This window comes from Tachypleus tridentatus, chromosome 2, assembly GCF_004210375.1.
Source record: "Tachypleus tridentatus isolate NWPU-2018 chromosome 2, ASM421037v1, whole genome shotgun sequence".
Lineage (NCBI taxonomy): Eukaryota > Metazoa > Arthropoda > Merostomata > Xiphosura > Limulidae > Tachypleus > Tachypleus tridentatus.
In genome coordinates, this window is record NC_134826.1 from 131,974,174 (window position 1) to 131,996,512 (window position 22,339).

The following is a 22,339-nucleotide window of genomic DNA, read 5'->3' on the forward strand; positions in this document are numbered from 1 at the left end:
TTCCTTAGATCCAGAAATTCATCTTGGATATCATCTGGAATGCTGGATACATCAACTTCAGTACAAAATGGGTTCCTTACCAGGGCCTCCTGTTCCTGTGATAGCTCAGGGAAGTAACGCTTGACTTCCTTTTCTAGAGACTGAAGATGTTCGGTGATCTCATCCTTGAGGAACTGATCCAGTTGGATCTGAGACTCATCCATCACTCCACAAAGTTTTTCAAACATAGCGATGTTTCCAAGATTGGTTTTCCGACGCCAGTTATGCAGTTTGGAAACAAAGGCCCTAAGACTATCTTGAAAAAGGAAAACGTGTTTCCCTTCCTTGAAGCTTCAAATTGAGCTTGTTCAGCTGGTCAAAAATGTCGGCTAGGTACGCAACCCTTTTATTCCATGCTTCATCTTTGAAGTGAGCTACAAGATCTTTCCTTTCTTGAGTCTCCAGGAATAGCTTTATTTCATCTTTCATTTCAAAGACACGATTAATAACGTTTCCTTTCGATAACCAATGTACTGCTGTGTAGAAGAGAAGGACTTCGTGGTCAGCATTCATGTCTTTGCATAGTTCTTTGAATAGGCGAGTGTTGAATGCTTGAGTCTTCACATAATTTACAATTTTGATTACAGATTCAAGCGCTTCCTGCAGAGAGGCAGGGAGAGTCTTACTGGCGAGAGCATATCGGTGAATCATGCAGTGGATGCCCTTTGCTTGAGGTGCTAGCTTCTTCACTCTCGACTGGAATCCTGATTTCGATCCCAGCATAGCCGGTGCCACATCCGTACAAACCCCACACACGTTTTCCCATTGAAGATCTTCGTCTTGAAACAAAATGTTGAAACTTTTTCCATGACATCATCAGCTTTTGTTGTAGTTTCAAGTGCACTGCAGAATAAGAATTCGTCTTTGATGTCACCTGAACTAATGTATCTCACGAAGACAAGCAACTGAGAACATAAACTTACATCTGTTGACTCGTCGAGCTGAAAGGAGAGCAAAAGGGAACCCTTGATTTCAGTCAAAACCTGTTCCTTCACATCCATAGACATTTTAGAAATGCGCCTCTGTATAGTATTATTTGACAGGGATACTTGCTGCATCTTCTTTGCACTGGCTTCTTCAAGAATAAGATTTACTGCTTTCATCATGTAGGGTTTAAGAAGTGTTTCTCCAATCGTTTGAGGCTTTTTTGTTTAGCAATTTTGAATGCAATCTCATATGAAGCTTCCACTACGGCTGCACTCTGCTGCTGAAACGACCCACTTCTATCGATTCTTTGGCTTTTAAGACACTGTTCATGTCGGTTGAAGAAATCCAAACCCTTTTTTGCGTGTTCTGGATGTTTCGTCTCGAGATGACGCTTGAGTTTTGATGGTTTCATTGACTCTGCACTCAGGACAGCATGGCACAAAACACACTGTGGTTTCTCGATGCCGTCGTTGGAGAGCACAGTGGTGAAGCCAATGTTGAGGTAGCATTCTGAGTATCTGCGCCGTTTAGCCATGGACACAACTCACCTCTACTGCTTACTTATCTCCTTGTTAAAATAAAATAAAAATGTTGAATAATGAATGCTTTGGCAACTGTAGATCTTACACTGACTATTTATGGGGGGGTGCAGGTAGAGTAATGATGGGGTGAGTATTGGGAAGGAAGGGAGCGTGGCCAGTCGCGTGATTCGTCATCCACCAATCAGTAACGGACATGTGACTCACGTGTCGACAGCGAGCACACACACACTTAATCACAGCTAAACAGACACACAAGCATATGTACATGTGCGTGCACTCACATACTCGCTACTCACTAGTACACACATACATACAGTTGCAGACACATACACATTCACACAGGCACGCATACATACACCCATAATATCACCTAATGACATTGAACTAACAAAGCACATGTTTTGCTTTGCACCGAAACAAAAAAATGTAAGAGCATGAAAATGTAATTGATGAAATAAAATTAATATTATCCCAAGCTACTTCTAACAAGGCTACGCGACTCCCCTGCCAAGGCTTTGCGACCCCCCAAGGGGTCGCGACCCACAGGTTGGGAACCCCTGCTTTAATAATATGAATGTACAAATTTGAATCCTTGTAAAATTATCATAATAACTTGAAAAAATTAATTAAACAGTACTCTTATTGGCATAGAATAACTTCAGCTAGCATTGGAATTAAATTTAAAATATTATAGTGTCTACAGTATAAAGTATATTACAGTATAAACTACCGATGCTTCCAAGCAAAAGATTCTAACAAGTTTATTCCAGTTGTCAAGACAGAAACTTCAGTGTTATTTTATACTTTTGAAAGCATTAGACAATTTCCATAATGCTTTGTTTTGTAGCATAATTTGTGAGCTTTGCTTGGTTTGTTAGCCAAAAGTCACTTTTTCTCCATCAGGTTGTAACTTACAGGCTGTGGTATTTCATTTGACCTTTCCAAAGAAAAAGGTTGTTTGAAATGATATTTTTGTTAAGTTATGAGTTTAGAACTTTTTCTTAAAAATATTTCATTCTAAATCATAGCTTGCTATTGTATGATTTCTGCTAATGGTTTCACAGAAAGGGAAGGTTTTAAACTTAAAAACTGTTAAGAAAAACAGAACCTTCTTATAGGAGTTTTGTTATGCTATATTAAATGAAAATACCCAATTTTACTACCTGTTCAGCATATAGAAAACTGCTTTAAGGTTTTGTGGAAGTTTTAAAACTATTTTTCAAAAATAGTGCAACCTTTCTTCATTGTATCATGTGCTTTGCTAGTTATGAAAGTTAACAGCATGGAATATAAGATGTTTAAGGTCAGTATTTTTTTTCCTCTGCAGCATCCATCATCCATATATGATTAGTGATAGATCAGAAATTTTTTTCATTCCTTCTAATTCTGAATAATTTTTAGAACAAATTAAATGAAATAAAATCACTTTGATGTTACTGGTTGTTTTCCTATAATTTCTCATCCTTTTGCTAAATATCATATAAAACTGTAACATTTACACAAATAAAATTTGTTGGTGGTATTAAAGTTGACTTTTAATAAAATGGCCACAATTGCAACTAGTGTTTTAGCTCTATATTTCTGTGAATAATCATCTTAAGATAGGCATATTCATTAATAACTACTTTGTTTTTGTTGTCAACTTCAAGGTTAGTGTATCTTGGTATAACTTTTATTTATACATTCAGACACATCTTTACACTCTTTCATTGTAAGAAAGCACATGAAAAACCAGAAAACATTTTTTTTTATTTTAATCGGCAATATCTGAATGTGAGCTGCTACACAAAATATTGTAAAGGACTTTGTAGAATATTATATTACTGTAAATGAATTTTATTGGAGGATATGGTTAATTTGGTATTTAAAATAACACATTTAACTCTTAATTATATTTTAATCATACTAAAACATTGTATAGTGATTACTGAGAATATTTTTCCCATCTGTCTAATAACTTTTTTGTTTCAGTAATATTTTTTCTGTTTTTTTATAATGCTTTATTGAACTAAAGTAAAATCATCTAGCTGAAATTTTGGCATTTTGCAAAAATACTTAATTCTAGAGTTTAATTTAGTATTAATTGTTAATGATCATTATTATGACAAATGCTATGAACATTTATTTTAGAGGGACATGTATGTACTTTTGAATTTGGAATGTGTGAATGGAATTATGGAATAACATCTCAGGAGCCAAACAGGTTTAGATGGGAGCTAAAAGTAGCAGACAATAATCCTAAAATAGACCATACAACTGACAGCTCATTGGGTATGTTTTATAGTTGTTTATTCTTATTTTTTGTATGGTAAAATGCTTCATTTTTAAGTATAGTTAAATTTTGTAATGTAATTTATGTAATTCACAAGGCAGAAATAACCAGATAATAACGTTTAAAAATAAAACTGATTGCTCTCATATTGGGTATATACACTGTATAGTAGACTTGTAGTAGTTTTCAGTTTATTAAGATGCAAAATATTCTGAATTATGGGAACTTTAGAGAAGAGAGAAATCATAGGTTAATAGGATAATGAAAATTCAATATGTGAATAGTTATAGCCCTTGGTCATATGCACATTGTAATATGTGTGCTTATTCAGAAGTGCTAAGAACTTAGAAGTAGAAGAGTTTTAAAGATATCCAAAATATGCCAAATATTCATTTGGGGAATATGAAAAAAATTTTAACAATCAGAATTTTAACAAATGTTACAGCATCCAATGTTCTTATGAATGTTCAGTGTAAGGTTTGCATTATTGTGGATGTTTTGAAAGGGTTAGGAATTTTAACTCCTGTATTATCTTCAAGGTTTCTTGTCAGTGCTTAATTTGGTGTGAGTCTCAGTTGCTCTGGAATATTGACAATTAATTGTTCTAAACTTTTGTAGTTAGATGAAATCTACATCACTCCCTTTGAAGTAATGTCCAAATCTGATTTGTGAGGTAATCAGGCAAATAGCTTAGCCAGCCATGACTATGTTGCATCAACTGTAAAAGTGTGGATAGCTAGAGTATTATTGTATGGACTTTATTCTGTGTATTCTTGTCCAGATGTCTGTGACTATCAATAAAATAAATGTGTTCTTCCTTCAGGATAATATATATATATATATATATATTTTTTTTGCCACAAAGCATGTTTGACATATGATTGGTTTCAGTGTAAGAATATAAGCATTGTGAACTACATGGAATCTCAACCTTAACTTGTTTAGAGAACCTCTGGAGGGATTAATTGTAAAAGTCAGATTGTATAGCCTTTAGTTGTTCCAGCTGTCTGAAACTTTAAAACAAATTGCACTGGAGGGTTGTTGAAACCTAGTTTAACGTATTCGTATTCATATTGCAGCAGCTGTTCAGATCAAAGGTGGTGCTGCACCTTACTAGGATAATCTGTGATTGCCTATGAGGAAGCTTGGTGATGAGACAGCCTTAATTTAAGATAATAAAGACCTTAACAATAAAATCCAAATTATGTGATTTTTCTTTATGACTGTTCTCAAAATTTAAAAAGTATCCATTGATCTTTCTATTAGTTTACCTGCCAAACATTTTGAAAAAGGAAGAACAACGTTTATGTACAACCTAGTTATTTATCATATGGCTGCACGTATGATTTAGTATGTTAACGTACAATTTGTTGGCTTTCAAGGTGTAGTTTTTTTCAAGTTTCTTACAGTTTCTTATTTCAAAAAACAAACAAACTTAGTGCTTATAGTAAGTTTTCAGATTTTCAGATATTTAATATAAATGGTTCTCAAAGACTCGCTATTATTAAAATGTCATTCAAATAGATTTTTTAGGTAGAGTGGAACCTTAAAGACTTTTATTGCTACTTGATACCACAAAAATAGAAATTTATATTTCATGTTAATAAGTAAACCACCGTGTCTTTTAAACATGAAAAAGTTGAGAATAAGAGATTGTGTTATTTTTCTTTATTAAATACCTGTTTGTTTTTTTTTTATTATCAGTTGGGTTGTTTAGTCAGCATTTAACTTATGTTTTCTAATTAAATTATTTGTTTAAATAAGCAACAGCTAATCTTACTGAGTTGTTATTTTTTGTTTATAAATTCTTCAGGTAAAGTGTTACAAACTGTAAGTGAAGAAGATTCTCTTCAAGACAGCATTGCTGATATTGTTAGTCCTATGTATGATGCCAGTCAGAAGGTTCGTTGTCTAAGCCTGTGGTACTATATCATCAACTCTGTAGGTGACAGTAGTCTTGAAGTTTTCATTCGCACTGATAAAAAATATGAAATCATGTTTAAGAAATGGACAAGAAATTTTGGACATCAGTGGGAATATGGACAAGTTGATATATTTAACTCAAGTTCATATCAGGTTTGTTTTTAATTTTTTACATTGTTGAAAGGAGATAGAATACATACTAGCTTATAAGTAATAATGCTATTATATTGTTTGCCAATTTATGGGAAGTTTATTTTTGTAACAGAGGCAAAATTTTCATAACATTGTGAGCTAAAAAAATCTTAAACATTGAATTCCTGACATGTAGAACAGGCTTTTAGTAGTTATAATTTCATTGCCTTGTTAATCATTCCAAAAGGAATTGAGACAGTGAATAATTTTCAGTTATAAAGAAAAAATGTGATTTGATCTGGTAATTGGGCAAATAATATAAATCATAATAAAATGGAAACTTGAACTTACTTTTGAAATTGTAAGAGAGGTTCTGTTCCAATACAGTTTACAAATGAATTTGACATTCTGCTATTTCCACTTATGTTTATTTTAACTTGCTGTGTAGTTATTTAAGTTTATAATTTCATATAATATCTTATGAAGAATTTGCTTTTTTGTATTTAATTCACTCCAGAAATGAACAAACAATTGTCTCAAAAGTAATAATGTTTAAAAGCATATTTATGTTGACTTACCTAACAATATCCCAATATTGGATTAACCAAAAGTACTTGTTATTCATATATAAAGCATATAACTACTTGTAATTTCTTAGATAAATATATTTTTTGTATTTGGTCTATATATACATATATATATATATATATATATATACACATTAACAACTTTTACCAATTTCATTTTTTGTACAAGTATTTGTATTTTATCTATTAACTTTTGAGATGATATTCATTTCTACACAAAGATTAACTTGATTCTTTCTTGCACTTGCTGTGAGGTGTGCATGCCATTAGCCTTGATGCACCTTCAACCTAAGAAACATGTTTAATTTGAATTGTGCTGATGTTTAATGATATCATCATGTGGAAATAGCTTTCCAATAATAGGAAGGTGACACAATTTCTTTTTGCAGTAACTCACCCCTAAGCACTTACACTCAAAATAGATTTTTTCCTTGGCATTATCTTGAATGGACATGATTTTAAAATTTGTGAATAAATTGGTGATAGTTTACAAAACTTAGATTTAGTTCCAGTTTAACTGGTTTTTTTAAATCGCATTAAGAAAGAAATAAGATCCTGCTTATCTGATGTTATGAATTCTTACAAGATGGTAACTTCTACTTTGTTCTGTAATGGTGAGTTTGTTGATTTCTACTACATAAAGTTATTATATAAGATTATTTTGTCTTCCCTCTTTTGCCTGATAATAAGGTCCAGATGGACTCATTTCTCAAAAATTGTGCACCCTTATTGGGGATGGATCTATAACTTTTATTTCTAGTGGTAAGTTTTCATGCATTCATCTTATTTTAATTATCATTCTTTTCACCTTGTTTCTGAGATATTTCTTTGTACTCTGGAGGGTTTTCTGGAAAGTTGGGTTCTTATTCTTTTCTGATTTTAGCCTGTACTGCTACTTTTGATTTACTCCTCCTTACTTAGTTCAGGATTCTCTTCTGACTAATGTCCACCTACCTCACTCTTATTTCTCTGATCTTTGTCTGGCACTCCTTTTTTTTTAAGGTCTTTGTAGACATTCCTGAGTCACTGAAGTTTTAGGCTGGATGGCATAGTGTCAGTCTTCATTATCTGCCTTGGTTTCTCATCTTTCTCAACCTAACTTTTCTGTTCCTGTTGCTAGGTCTACTTAATTCACTTCTCATTCCATACTCTTTTTCTTGCCATTATGTTTGTCCTTTGTGTTTTCAATTGAACTATAGGGTGTTCATCCACCATGTTCTTGGACATTAGGTGAATTATTCTCACTTTATCTTTGGAGTATTACTACTTTCACACCTATGTGCTCTTACAAGAGGCTGTTTGACTGGGTTGATTGGTTAAACATTTTAAGTATTTTTCTCATTCTTCTCCTACATCTGGATGTGTTTTTCAACTTTCATTTCAGTGAGGCTCAGCCTTCAAAACTTTGTGTGCAAGAGATTGAATGTTTTCTCAGCAAGATTTGTGCTTCTCATTTACACTCTGTACACAAGGTTCTTTTGCTTTTGAAGACTCTGGCATGTCTGTGACCACTCATTCTCTTACACTATGCATGCATCATGCCAGAGGCATAGAATCATACAATCATCCCCCCCTACAGTTTGGTCTGTTGAATTGTAATATTGGATCAGAGGCCTACAAATTTGTGTTTGTTCTTGTTATTCTCATGTTCTTACCACGAATTACATAATTAGGCCTAGATGTAGTAGGCTTTTTCAGTAGCCGAAATGTGCATCTGTAATATAGGCAGGCTTTTAAGTTTTTCGATCTAAGTGATAGTTCATAAGTATCAGTCAGTAGGCCTAAGTACACATGCAAGTATTGTGGCAACAAGATTACTTTGTGACTGCATGTTTACAGCTTTCAGGTTCACATAATCAGAGATTACCAATTTGCAAATTGAACAGTCCACATAAGTGGTTGCAAAAATCATCCCCTCCCATCGGGTGTAAAAAAATCTATGCTCCTAATGCATGCAGATCCTCTGGTGGATATTGTGGAAGCAGTGGAACTTTTCTTGGGACCCATTGTTTTCCTTTTCTTTAAGATTAGTCTTGATGGCTCAGCTGTGCCAGATTCAGTTTACATCAACATGTCTGAACTTCTCATCATTTAATGAGAACACTTGCATTTCTTCCTTCTTCTTGTGGATTGGTTGGTCATCATTCACTTTGACTATTTCATGGTAAATTTATATATCAAGTGTTGGGGATACCTATTCAAGTACTTTTTGCTTCCTTTCATTCATTCTGCTCTTTGAGATGCATATCTCTTTGGTTCATCTTGTATCTTGTTATATGTCAGGGGCTCTGGACGTAATGGCAGATTCTCTCTCTTGGCTGGACAGGGTCGTAACCATAGTGATCTCTACAGGCTGAGGTTTGTCATTTGGTTTGCTCTCAATTTGGCATATCTTAATGCCTTTTCCATCATCTTAATACCAGAGTTTTCCTCCTTTGGTCTTCTGTTTCTCATCCTTTGGTCCTTGTAATTGATTCTGTCATTCAAGATTGGTCTTACCTCTTCTATATATGGCCATCTTTTTTGTGTCTTCTTATTTCCTTACTTTGATACAAGACAGTCCTGTCAGGTCTTGTTGGTGGTGCATCTGTAGCTGCACAATTCTGGTTTCCTCTGCTTTATCTATTGGCATCCAGGCCCTTCTTCTTTTGCCCAGTTTCCATTGTCTTTTACCCCAACTGGATATGTCTCTGAAGGGAGCTCATCTAGATATAATGTTTGCACTGACTTTGCTACCATTTGAATGTATGATTCCAGCTATTCTGTGTACAGACTTTAGGTATCATCTCATAAAACAATCTTCTTCTTTGTGAAGATGTATTTCTGATAGATACTCACCTTATAACACTCTTCCACCCAACCTCCCAACTTCTGGTGCGTATTCTTCTTCCTTTTATTAAGAGTGAAGTTATTTTGATTATAAGTGCTTAGGGGGAGCTTCTGCACAAAGATGTTGTGACACCCTTCTGTTTTTGGAAGGGTTACTGTTGCATGATGATGTCATTATGCATCAGCACAGTTTGTGTGAGAGGTAGTTCAATGACAGTGGCATGCAAATATCGTAGGCAGATGTATGAAACAATCATACTATTCTGTGTTTAGAGATGAGTATCGTATGGAATGTAAAAATTGAAAATGTAGAATATTAAAAATGATTTAATTAGGTTGTAAGTTAAAGTTTTATGATGATAAATTAATTTTTCACAATACCAGATATTTTTTACTTAATTTTAAGCTACTGGAATGAAATACTAAATATATACACAGTTTTATTAAAATGCATAGAGGAAAATTTATATCAAAGAATAATCTTCTTAAGTGTGTGTTTGATATTTTAATGTGGAAATTTGTGTATGTTTGCGTTTTCTGTTACTCTGACATGAGACTAATCTAAAGTTTATTTCATATATCTCAGAAAGGTTGAAACACTGTTCTCTCCTTATCGGTAAAAGTGTTAATAGCCATGCCAGCCATTCTGAGATATATTTTTATTTCAAGTGGGTTTCATGTCATCAAGAATAAAGTTTACTTTTCTTTATAATATCTGATAAAATGAGGCTAACTAAACTAATAGTTAAAAGTACATTTTTTTGTACTTTCAAGGACTTATTGTGCCAAGTCTAGTGGATCAGAATTGTTTTCTGTTTATGAATATGTAAAATTGACACATTTAGATGAGATGGAGAAAATTTAAATTTATTTTGTAAAGAAATATGTTGAATGATTTTACAGTTTTCATAATTTGCAAAATGTAACTTACAAAGAAGATTTTATGTATGTTTATATTAAATTTCTATATGTTTTAAATTATTATGTATAGATCGTGGTTCGAGCAAGAATGGGTAAAACTGGAAATACTGTCATTACTATTGACGATGTGGCAGTCAATTCGTCAGCTTGCTATCCACTTGGTAGTTGTAACTTTGATAATGACTTGTGTGGATATACAAATAATCTGAATGTTGATTTCAATTGGCTTGTTGGATTCGGTCGTGTGTCCAACCCAACTATGATTTCCTATCCTTCTCCAGACAGCCCATCAGGTGAAGGTAAATTGTAATTTACCTTTAATTTTTGTTATGACATATATATAAATTTAAATGCTGAGTTTAAGGTAACAGATTAACTTAGACAAATAAGTTTATTTCTTTTTACATTGCTTATATATATGTAGACACATACACACACAAATATATTAAACAGTTGTGCAGGGTTTGATTGTATTGTAATAACATAATCACTGATGCAGTAAAAATAAAATGGAACAGATGATGGATTTAGATGCAGAAAAATCCAAGTTTTTAAAGAATTGTGTGCAATTTTATTATACGCACATAAATTTAAAGACCAAATTATTTACACGTATATAGAAAGTTCTGGGATACATAAATATAAATTACATCAAGTACATGACTGTTTAGTAAATTTTTTCCACAGAAAACTATAATGGTACATGTAGCTAAATCTGTTATTGTGTGTTTCATAAGTAAGGTACATTCTTTTTTTTCTTTGACATTACTTTCCTTAACAGTGTTAGCAAGAATGTTTAATGTATCTGTTTTTATTATTTTTTACTTAATTTATAACTGTTATTATATCTTTATTACAGAAATTGTTTTGCTCTACCAGCTTATTATGTGGGTTTAGGACTAATGTAAATCTTCTATGTTAGCTGAATCTCATGAGGTATTACTGACTTTACACCTAAAAGTATCACTAATAGCCAAGGCATCCTACTGATGAAATATTGGTTTCTAATATTTATTATTAGGAAAGTAAGAACATTATATTTAATTAGTTATACTCAGTACCATGTTGATTTATTTTTGATTCAAGTGGACATCATGTTTTGGAAAGAAGTAGAGTTGGGTAAATTGATTAATCATAGTTCTTTTTGTTATTTACACTAATTAATTATTCTGACATGAGATAGCTAAAAGATCTGAATTATTCTCATACAAGATGGTTAAAAACAACTTATAATACTAACAGTTTGGTTTCATTACCCATTGTCTGCAGAAAACAGATCATTATGTAGCTTTCTGTTGAACAATAAACAAACTTTGTGGGAACATTTCAACTACTTGGATAGTTGGAATAGGTGAAGATAATTTCATTTAGTTTCTTATATTTGTGGCACACTTGATTTAATTGTAATTTTGATTAAATGGCTATTTTATACTACACTAATTTATGTAAGTGATTATATTGATTAATTAAGTTAATCACCCAGCTTTAACCAGGTGTCATTTAATCTGAATATATAATCTGAATATATAATCTTAATAAATTAAGTGTTTGTTTAATTAAAAACACAAGGAAATAAAATCATATGAAATTGTTAGATTGTTGAATAACTGTTAATAAGTTGGTTCTTCCCCAGTTTAGAGCTTTGACAGTTGATATTACAAAACATGCTTGTAAGACAATGTTAGAATTATTCCTGCAAATGATAAAATGTATTATAATTGTATACTGTGTGTGTGTGTGTGTGTGTATATATATATATATATCAATGTATTTAGTGTTGAAGCTCAGTTTATAAAAACATTACATAATAATCATTAAAATGTTTTTAATAAAGCATTCAATGATTATTTTAACTTACAACTGTAAGTATTAAGTGAGAAATATTTTTGATAATATTAAAATTTCGTGAAAGCAGCAAAATATGAAGAAAAGATATATTAGAGCACACTAATGTCAGTTGCCGAGCACACTAATCAGTTGCCATGAATTAACCAGTAGTTAATGAAAGTGCTTTCTGGGTCTTTCTTGTTTAATTTTAGTTTTTCATATTTCAATTTTATTGGTACAAAGGGGATAAAAAATTGAGCAAAGAAGAAGTACACTGAGCTAGAAGGTTTTAAAGCTTATATATTTAATCATGAGAATATTTGTAAAAATTTCAGTAATTTGTAAAAGCATTTTGGTATAAAGTATGGATATTTTAAATTTAGAATTGTTTATATATGGTGACATAATGATATAGCTACATATAGTTACACATGTCACTAGACATTTTCATGAAATTGAATCTTGAAACATACACAATACTACAGTTCTTGTCTTTGTTATGCACTTCTAATTACTATTACAATTAAATATAAATGTATATTTAACTTTTTTTCTGTTTACTTACTGTTCAGGAAAATGTTTTTTTTGTGTGATATTTATTCTTATTAACCCCATCTATGTTTTTGTAGGAATGTATGCATATGTTGATCTTACTTCAGTTCAGCTAAAAGAAAACAATAAAGCACAGCTAGTGAGTCCAGTTCTGAATGGAGCAGCATTCTCCTGTTTACGATTTTGGTATTTTATTAATGGAAAAGGTAAAAAAATAAAAGTAATACTACCACTAAGTATACATAAATATTTTAATTTTCTATTACAAATATGTCTACATATTAGTTGCTAGAATGCAGTAAAAAGTAAATAAGATATAGAAAAAATCTTTGATCATACTTAATAATAAATGTACCTCATCCTATTCTTCAGTTTTAAAAACTAAACATGTTTTAGTTCACAATTTTTTTTTACTCTATTATTATTACCTTTCTGATATTTTAACTCAGAATTGTTTGACATAATCTCTTTACGATCTTGTAAATGGTACACTCTGCTAGATTTTAAAACTTTTTGAAAAACAATTTGTTTAGCTGATTATTTTTAAGTTCAGAATACTGGATTAACCTCTTAAGAAGAATAGAAGAATTAATAGAAAATAAGATATTGTTTATGTTCTATATATCATTGATGATGACCTAACCATTAAGTTGCTTAGTCAGTTAGCATTGCCTTTTATGATAATTTTTTGCTTTGTTTTTCAGGTCTTGGAAAGCTATCAGTGTATCGGAACTTATTTTCTTCTGAGAATGATAGTATCAACAATGTAGAAATATGGTCTCGTTCTTTTCCTGAGGGAAGCAAATGGTCTTCTGTTGCTCTACAAGTCCATAGTGATGACAGTTTTCAGCTTATGTTTGAAGTTATTCGAGGGACAGGAACTGATGCATTTGTGGCAGTTGATGATATTACATATGAAGAAAGGGATTGTAATTGTTAGTTTTCTTTTCTTATTTACTTAACAATAATACACAGTTATTACAAACATACAAGTGTAAAATGGTCTGTTTTACCCTCAGATATTTTTGCAATAAACAAAAGGGTTAATCTAGACCATTTTGTAAGTAAGAGTGAGCAAAGCAAATATTTTTTTTTTTTTACTGTTTCGTTAGAAGTTATTGCAGGTTAATATTTCTTACATTTTACAAAAAACACTTAATATGTGATCTTATTAACTTTGTGTTAAGAAAATTTCAGTTATTAAGTGTAAAGCTTAAGTGTAAAGTGTTATATTTACTTGGAAAATCTATGTTTTCGTAACATCATTTTACTAAAACAAAGAGCAGGAACTGCTTTTTTTTATTCTTGCACTTGAACCATTAAGTAACCAAAGTATAATCTGTTTGAAGCTTTATTTTAGTTCTTAGTATTAGTTCTGTGAATAATAGTTTATGTACTGTGTGTTCATTATTTAATGCAATTTTATTTGTTTAAATATATTCACATTGAAATTAATGCTCATTAGCTGTACAATAAAATTGAAACAAACATTTGAAGTTTTAATATTATTTGAAGACAGAGGTGTCACAATTTTCTAAATTAATCAAATCTTTCTGTGTCTTATTAATGTGTATGAGAGTTTCAGATCACTATGTAAATGATTTGGAAATTTGAGTGTTAGACCTGTACCAACAGACTGGATATAATGTGATGTATAGAAATTCAAGCAGTAGAATTTTTAACCATCTAAAGTTAGCTTTTGATTATATGGAAGTTTTGAAGCCTACAAAATTAAAACCAGAATGCTGTTTCTATAATATTAAATAAAGTGCCCCTAAATAACTTGATTTGTGTTTGAGATGGTCATTATAAATTCATTTATTTTTTATTTATTCTTGAATGCTCCAGTGTCTTGCCACTACAAAATGTTTTTAAGATAGATTTATTTCCTTTATAGTAGAAACTTAGCAGTGATTTATTTATAAAATTTAAGTTTGTTTAACTGTTAAAATTTGTAAGGATGTACTTTCAACACTTCAGAGAATAAATCCAACATGTAACACAAGGTATTTATCTATTTGTATTCACAATTTTCATTCTCATCTAAACATGTTTTTTATGATTAAAACTATGATTTTTTGACATACATATATGAATTATTTAATTTATAATTGTATACAGTTAATACTGTATACTGTTTTACTGTGCTGAATAATCATTCATATTATTTACATTGCAGCTGTGGTGACTGCATCCAAAATTGTGTCTACAACTTCACCAGGTATGATTGTCATTTTGTGACAAGTGTCGTTTATAATGTGTTTTAGCAGAAGTTCTATAGATTATACACATGGTGAATACTGTCCTATGAGATAGAATGATGACTGTCATAATTGATGTGCTTGTGGTTATTTTAATGATTGAATTATAAAGCATGTTATAAATGTAGTTAATGCGAAAAGATAGAGGATTTCCAACTTTGGTGATTTCTGTGCTATTAACATTACCTTTATGGTGATTTGTATTGTGGACTTTCCAAGCAAAGTTTTCATTCTGAACTGCTAAGATATATAAAGTCAGACTGTTATTGTTATTATAATAAATGTTTTTTGTTTTATTGTGTGTTTGAAGATCTGTATTTCTCTTATCAATAATTTTAAATTACATTTTTTTCTTCTCATACAGAATTATGTATTAGCCCTCTGACTTTACGTTTTGTTAAACACTATTCTTTATGTAGTTTTTTAACTTCTTATGTAGTTAAACAGTCTTTTTTTTCTGTCACCTCTTTTTAAGTTAAATGCAATCTTTAAACAAAGTGCCATATGGTGTAGTTACAAAAAGTAAAGAATATGGTATGAATATGATAGTGTACCACTATGTTAAAGTGTCAACACCTGTTTATATAACTTAGTTCAATAGAGTTTTATACTAATAATCTCTTTCTATTTTTTGGAATTTATATCACTTTTTATCTGGTTAACCAGAAACAAGTCTTGACAACTCTTAGGTTTACAGAATACCACAATAGCCCTATTGCCCTTTGTTAGTGTTATAGTATTAAGTATCTATTTTTTTTATTTGTTGGAATACATAAAAATATGAGGGAAATGGTGGGGAAAGCTGTGTCAACATATAGAACATTCTTACTTTACTTTTTCTCACTACATTATGTCTTGAAAAGTTTTGGGGTGTAGGCCAAGGTATGGAGGGAAAATGCCTGTTTTTAAGCCCATAGCAAATGATATTCTTACCTTCCTTATCTTTACATAATTTTTCTACAAGCCTCATTTAGTTAAATGCTATTTTTTAAATTGTTTTTATGTACTTTATGATCTACCATGCTTTGAAACAATTTTGCTAATTTATATATTCATCTCTTTAAACAAATTTGGCAATTGTAATGCAATAGTGGGAAAGGTATTTAGAAAGAATTATGTACAAAATGACACATAAGGAAAGTGCTGCATGATAGTAAAATGAATGAATGGCCATAGTTTCTTTAAAAATGTAATTGATTTTGTAACATTTAGTTCTTTTTTATGATTGACCTACGACATGTTCAACATGGTTAACAACACATGAAATAAAATTATAAAAATGATTTGAATTAAAATTAAACATTGTTAGTTCTTAATGAAAAGCCTGTTTATATGCTCTGCTCATAGTTGAAGAATATGTGATTTGATTATTTATATATTTATTTTACATGAGGGAATACCATTGTAATACAACCATCCACCTTCACATAGCATGTTAAACTTCACAGAAATCTTTTCCAAGATAAAGTATACGTTGATACCATTGGTGAATAATCCACAACAATAGATAGCCTGGTGAAAAGGATCTTAATACTTTTCTTGATCACCATTATTCAGTTAAAACTAAACAAGTTTTTATGCATGAAAATGGTATGTTGAATAAGGGGATAAAAACATGTATTATGCTTACATACTGTGATATAAGTTAGGTGGATGGTTAAAATAAACAAGAAAAATTGTACATTTATATATTTTTGTGTACCAATGTATATATTTAGATATGAAATGTTATTCCAGTTACATTTTTGAGTTATTTTGACACTGATGGTGTTGATAGATCAACTTTAAAATCTTTTTACCTTAATTATTTTCTTATTTAAGTACTTTTCTAAGTTGCATTTTTGTAAGCATTATTACTACTTTATTTATTTTACAAAACAAATTGAGGCATATTAATTATTTTTTTCATTCCTAGAAACTCATGAATGTGACTTTGACCAAGGAAATACATGCATGTTTAAGGATGTTAGCACTGTTGCAGATAGTTGGAAAATCAACAAACTAGGAACTACTCTTAAGAACCTGCCTCGGTTTGACCACACAAAAGGGAACTATAAAGGTAGTTTTTTTAAAGTTAAAATATAGTAAATAACTAGAAAGATTGGATATTCAAATCAAAGAAAAGTTTGTATCTAAAGAAGACATTGAAAGTATAATGATTAGAAGGTTTCTAAATACAAATGTGTGTGTGTGTGCATATATATACACATATATAATGTAGGAATCAAATTAATAGCTTACTTTTTAATAGATTTTTAATCTACTGTACTTCAGCCATCTACCAGAATAACTGAGTGATTTAATTTTGAGGACAGTTAAGGAGCATTTGTAATAACAATAATGTAATATTATATTTAAAAAAAAAAAAGTTCACAAAGTTGTTTGAGATTTGTATCAACATTTGTTGGTAGATAACAAAATTAAACTCAGCATAGGGATCTTCTATGTGTTTGTTTTTGTTGTTGAAAGCAAGTGCTCATAATTATAGTGACATGCAAACATATTATTCAGTTAATTTTAATTATATATGAAATTTGTCTATGTGAGATAATATGATTGCATGTAACACTTTCAGTTATGATAAGCACATACCAATCTTATAGCACTTGAGTGTAATGTCAGTCAAGTTAATGATTTACATGAAGTTAGAATAACTGAAAAAAAAGTTTAAAAAGTAAGGTTCAAATTTCATGTAAAGTATTTTTATATCAAATTATGGTTTGTGGACCTCATCATTTTTTCCAGTTTGCTTAAAACGTAATTGAGTTGATTTTTTTAATTTCTTATTAGTAATATCTACCTGCATATTGATGATGAATGTGAATCAGAAGGATATATGTGTTACCATATAAGATTTCATGGGATTATTGCAGTGCCCAAATAACACTCATAGTTTTTCTTTTTATGATTAGGCATTAAACACTACATATTGCTCTTATTGTCAGATTTCAGATTTAATGTGACATTTTTCTTGTTGCATAACTAGCTTTTTAGTTTAATGTGTATTTTAAATTCCAATATAAATACTATAAATAATTTTGTTAATTTCACAAAATTCTAAAATGTTTGTGTACAGTTAACTTTGGGTTTGTAATTTTTTGTGAGATAGGGAACACTAGGAGTTATATATGTTTTAATAATGAAGTGGTTTGAGCCATTAAGTTAACTCTTTAGCTCGGTTGGTGGAGTACTTGGGTGGTTTGCAAAATATCTTTTTTCAAGTATATTATAAAAATTTGAAATCCACAAATGATTGTTATCATGCAACATTGCATGTTTTAAGTGGATAACTGAAATTATCTAACTTGAACTAATTGCCAAACATAGATACATTGTGATAATATAAATTCAGATATGGTACTTACTTTTTCTCACAAGATTAGCTGCTCTCTTCCATTGCTGCCTTCTATATGTGAACTTTTTCTTTACACATTCTTCAAACCTTCTGTTCTCCCCCATTGGAATTGAATGATTCCAACATGTCTCTCATGCAAATCATCATGCATCATTTCTCCACTAGTAGGAGTGTAACATACTCACATGATACATGTGAATCCCTCCATATGCTTTTACCAAACTATCACTTTTCATTTCACAGTGCATGTACTTGGATGTGTTCCTTTGTTTGTTTCAGGTTTTACGTTTAGCTTAAGTATACTTGAAAATTGGCATACTGTTTCTTTATATAATTTAATTCTACTTTATTATAATCACATTATCATTTATAATTTACATTTTTGGTTGACTCTTCTTGATTATGAATTCCGAAGTTCATGCTACCACTTTGGGGGGCACACCTATGATTAATGCTATGTCACAGGCTTCAGATGAGGGTGATCTAGTGGGAGTTTTATCAACATTTACTTTCTGGGAGATCGAATCCTACTTAAGTCAACCTCTATCTCCAGACTTTACCCCACATCTTCTTGAACGTGCTGAGCCTGTTTGAGCTGATGAGGATATAGATGATTTATTTCTGTTTTCTGATTTTTCTGTACCTTCCCATGCCCCTCCTGAGGATCCTGTTAGGCCAAATACAGTCTTTTTGTATTTCGTTTCTCAGGTATATGTGATGATTTAACTGTTGTCCCTATTTCCTGTTAACTGTGTCCTTCCTCACTACACAACAAACAATCTTTAAATTCATTTTCGGTTCCCCCAGCAAATATTTGGGTACATGTTGATTAATTTGCCTCACAATTAAGTGATGGGATTAGTATGCCTCACCCATCTTGGGCTTTGGATCAGTTTGCTCTTGCATATCATTGTTCAGACTGCCCTTTTCTAGACCAACACTTGTTAGGTTTTATTTTACTTGTTTGAGGGGGTGTCCCTGAATATCCTGTAATTCTGACCCATGCCCAGTTTTCATGCCTTTGTCTTTCTCCACAACTCTTTTATGGTGTCTCTGTACCATCCATTTCCTCTCTGAGGCTCTCCACAGAAATCCTGAGGGGATTTCTGGTGACATTTGCTCTCTTCCTTCCTCCACATTGCCTCATCTGTTTTCTATGGCTCTGATTTTACATATGCGATTTCTCTGTTGTTGAAACCTTCTGGGTCATCATGTAATTTCAACTTGCATCTGTTTACCAGCATCTTATTTTTGGAATTTATGTATGGCCCCATTCTGGATTATGTTATCCATGATTCCAGTAGAAGGAAACAGAAGGCTTGTGGCATGCTTAAAGAAAAACGTTCACATTATAGAGGACAGTAGTGGATGAGAAAGACTGATCTCATTGGGAAATTGTAACAAATGATATGTGGGTAATAAAAATGACTCAAGTTTAACATATTGTATGTGTTGTTTGATATGCATATTTAAAAACCTGGTCACTGTTTTTATTAAAATAGGTATATCAGTTGAGCCATTTCAAATAAAACTGTTCTTTCTTCAACTATTTGAACAGTTTTTATTTTATGACTTTTGTTTTTAGATAAATGTTATTAATTATTTATTGGTAATCTGAAAATGTAGAGAAATGAGAAAAATTGTTGTAAAGGAAAAATAAACTTGTGATTAGTGTTCTGTGACCAAAATGTCAATCATGCAGTTTTTTTTTACATAGAATTGTTATTTAATTATTTCTTCATATTTTAAGATTTTATCACACTACTTGTATCTACATTTATTTATTACCTATTATTCATGTTACTCTTTGAAAGGCAGCTTGGTATGACAAGTATTCATGCTTTTATAGGTCATTATACCTACGTTAAAGGAAACAACATGAGAGAGTTGGCAGTTCTTGAAAGTCCTCAAATACCTGGCACTTGGAACGATACTTGTATTACATTTTGGTTTTATGTTGACACAGATGGATTGGACAAGTATGTGTTTTAATGAAGTAACGTAATTGATAATTCAACTCTTTCACTGTATGTTTTCATATACTTAGCAGCATGATAATCTAATTATATGTGGGTGTAGTATCACAGAACCTACAATGTATATTAAAATTATCTCTCTGTAATGATGTATTTGCTTTGGCTGTGTATGTAATGTATCTTCAAGAAATCTCCATGTATTTTGTGTAGGTCATGTAACATTATCATATGAGTACATATTTTCAACAGGATAATGATAACCCGAAGATGATCTGAGAAGGTCGAAATAATGTTCTGTACTTTATTTTAATTAAAGTTTTATTACCCATGCCAACTGTTTTTAGAATACATTTTGACTTTAAGTGAGTTTTTTATCATCATGATCCTCTGCTTTACGTCTGCAGCTGTACAGGTCCATTTCTGTGTTAGCTATGATAAACATGGGAAAATTTATACCAAATGCATTTCTTAATGTCTCTAAAGTTTGTTCTGCATGCATGTTCACGAAAATGAATACATTATATAATGGAGGACAATAAGCCTGAAAATATATTGCAAATGATTTAGAAGTGCTACAAAAAATGAATTATATTTCCCCCCAAAATATTTTGTTGTGAAATATTAAACTATGTGTTTTAGCAGTTGATGTTATGTAGCCAAAATTGCAACATTATAATAAAATTATCAAAACTAATTTACCATTCAGGTTATAAATGCTTCTATTACATTATCATTGATGGAGCTGAAAATGATTTGCTATAATGTTTTATTTCAGTAGCCAAAAATGTTCTGTTGCATAAACTATTACAATTGGTGAATAAGTCCAATTATTTATTTTTTTAAAGCTACGAAACATACTTTATATTTTTTCTACAACTTCTAAACAAGTATTGTTACATATTTATTTAAAAGAAATTTGTAAAAAAAGTTCTGTAACAGTCTTTATTCTCCAATTCAGAGTCTTTGTTACATCTGGCTAGAACGTTACTGTATATATTCTTTTTTATAACTGGTAAATATGTATAGTTACATTTGTTCCCGACACACTTAGTAAAGAAATTACATTACATAGTTTTGTTCTATTTTGCAATCAAGCTGAATAATTTTTCTTACATGTGGCAAATAAGTACCATTATATAACCTTTGATACAGATGTCATTCATGTATTGTAACTTAGGTTTTGAAATTTTGAAATTATTTGCAAACAAGTACTGTTATGTAGTCTATTACATTTAAAGCAAGTGTTGTTATAAAGTCATTGGTATGGCTGGCAAATAAATATGGTTGTGTAACGTTTACTGTATAAGCCAATCATAGTGATAACTAGTATTTGATATAACTGGCAAACATGTACTGTTATGTAGTCTATTTCAGCTCAAACAAGTGATTTTGTAAAGCCTTTGATATAGCTGGCAAATAAATACTGTTGTCTAATCTTTGATTTAGCTTTTGAACAAGTTTTTCCCCTGTTTCTCCTTTTGGGTGAATGTTTTTAGGAGGTTCCAGATCAAATAAAATTATTTTGTTAAGTTTCTGTTTCAGTTACAAAACAAGTTTTATTATATAGCCTTATTTATTACAACTTCTTAACTATATTTTTTGACTTTGCAAAGACTCTCTCACTGATTATGACACTGTTCCAAACATGTTCTTTTAGAGGCATCTGATGCTCATCTTGTTTAATAGCCAAAATAGTGATATAGTTATATTTTGAATACTGAATAATTTTCAAGAAAAATTTGTTTTGCAAGTCATTCCAAAAGTATGTCATTGTCCGTGGCCAAGATGATAACTGATACATTTTTTTAATGTATAATAGAAAATTAATTGTGAGCAAGAATTTTCACAGAAAATGTAAAAGCAAAACAAGAACTGAACAATTTTTATAAAAATTTGAAAGTGAATGTTGATTTGTGAAACTTCTGAAAATATTATCAAAATCAAAAATACTAAATCTTTCACTTATAAGCATTTCTACACAGAATTATATAATAATGAAAGTATGCCAAAATGACATTCACTCTCTTTTATTTCTTTAAATTGTTTGAGAGAATGAGTAAAAGGGAAGAACAAAAATATCTTAAAATAGTTTTAAATACTTTAAGATGATTAATGACAAAAACTGTATAAAAATATAATACTTTAAATTGTTAAACGGAGCTCAGCCCACTGTTTAACGTGCTTGGAGATAGTCAC

General features: G+C 30.8%; 1 protein-coding gene across 1 annotated transcript in view; it reads left to right on the forward strand.

The window, feature by feature from the left end:
- LOC143245132 (MAM and LDL-receptor class A domain-containing protein 1-like) overlaps positions 1-22,339 on the forward strand; it is a 209,706-nt gene that overhangs the window by 57,186 nt on the left and 130,181 nt on the right. Inside the window, exons 28-35 of the mRNA XM_076491067.1 lie at positions 3,639-3,779; positions 5,594-5,856; positions 10,243-10,471; positions 12,629-12,757; positions 13,256-13,486; positions 14,731-14,772; positions 16,728-16,871; positions 20,017-20,146. Of these exons, the coding sequence (XP_076347182.1) occupies positions 3,639-3,779; positions 5,594-5,856; positions 10,243-10,471; positions 12,629-12,757; positions 13,256-13,486; positions 14,731-14,772; positions 16,728-16,871; positions 20,017-20,146 (1,309 nt within the window). The remainder of the gene's footprint in view (positions 1-3,638; positions 3,780-5,593; positions 5,857-10,242; positions 10,472-12,628; positions 12,758-13,255; positions 13,487-14,730; positions 14,773-16,727; positions 16,872-20,016; positions 20,147-22,339) is intronic.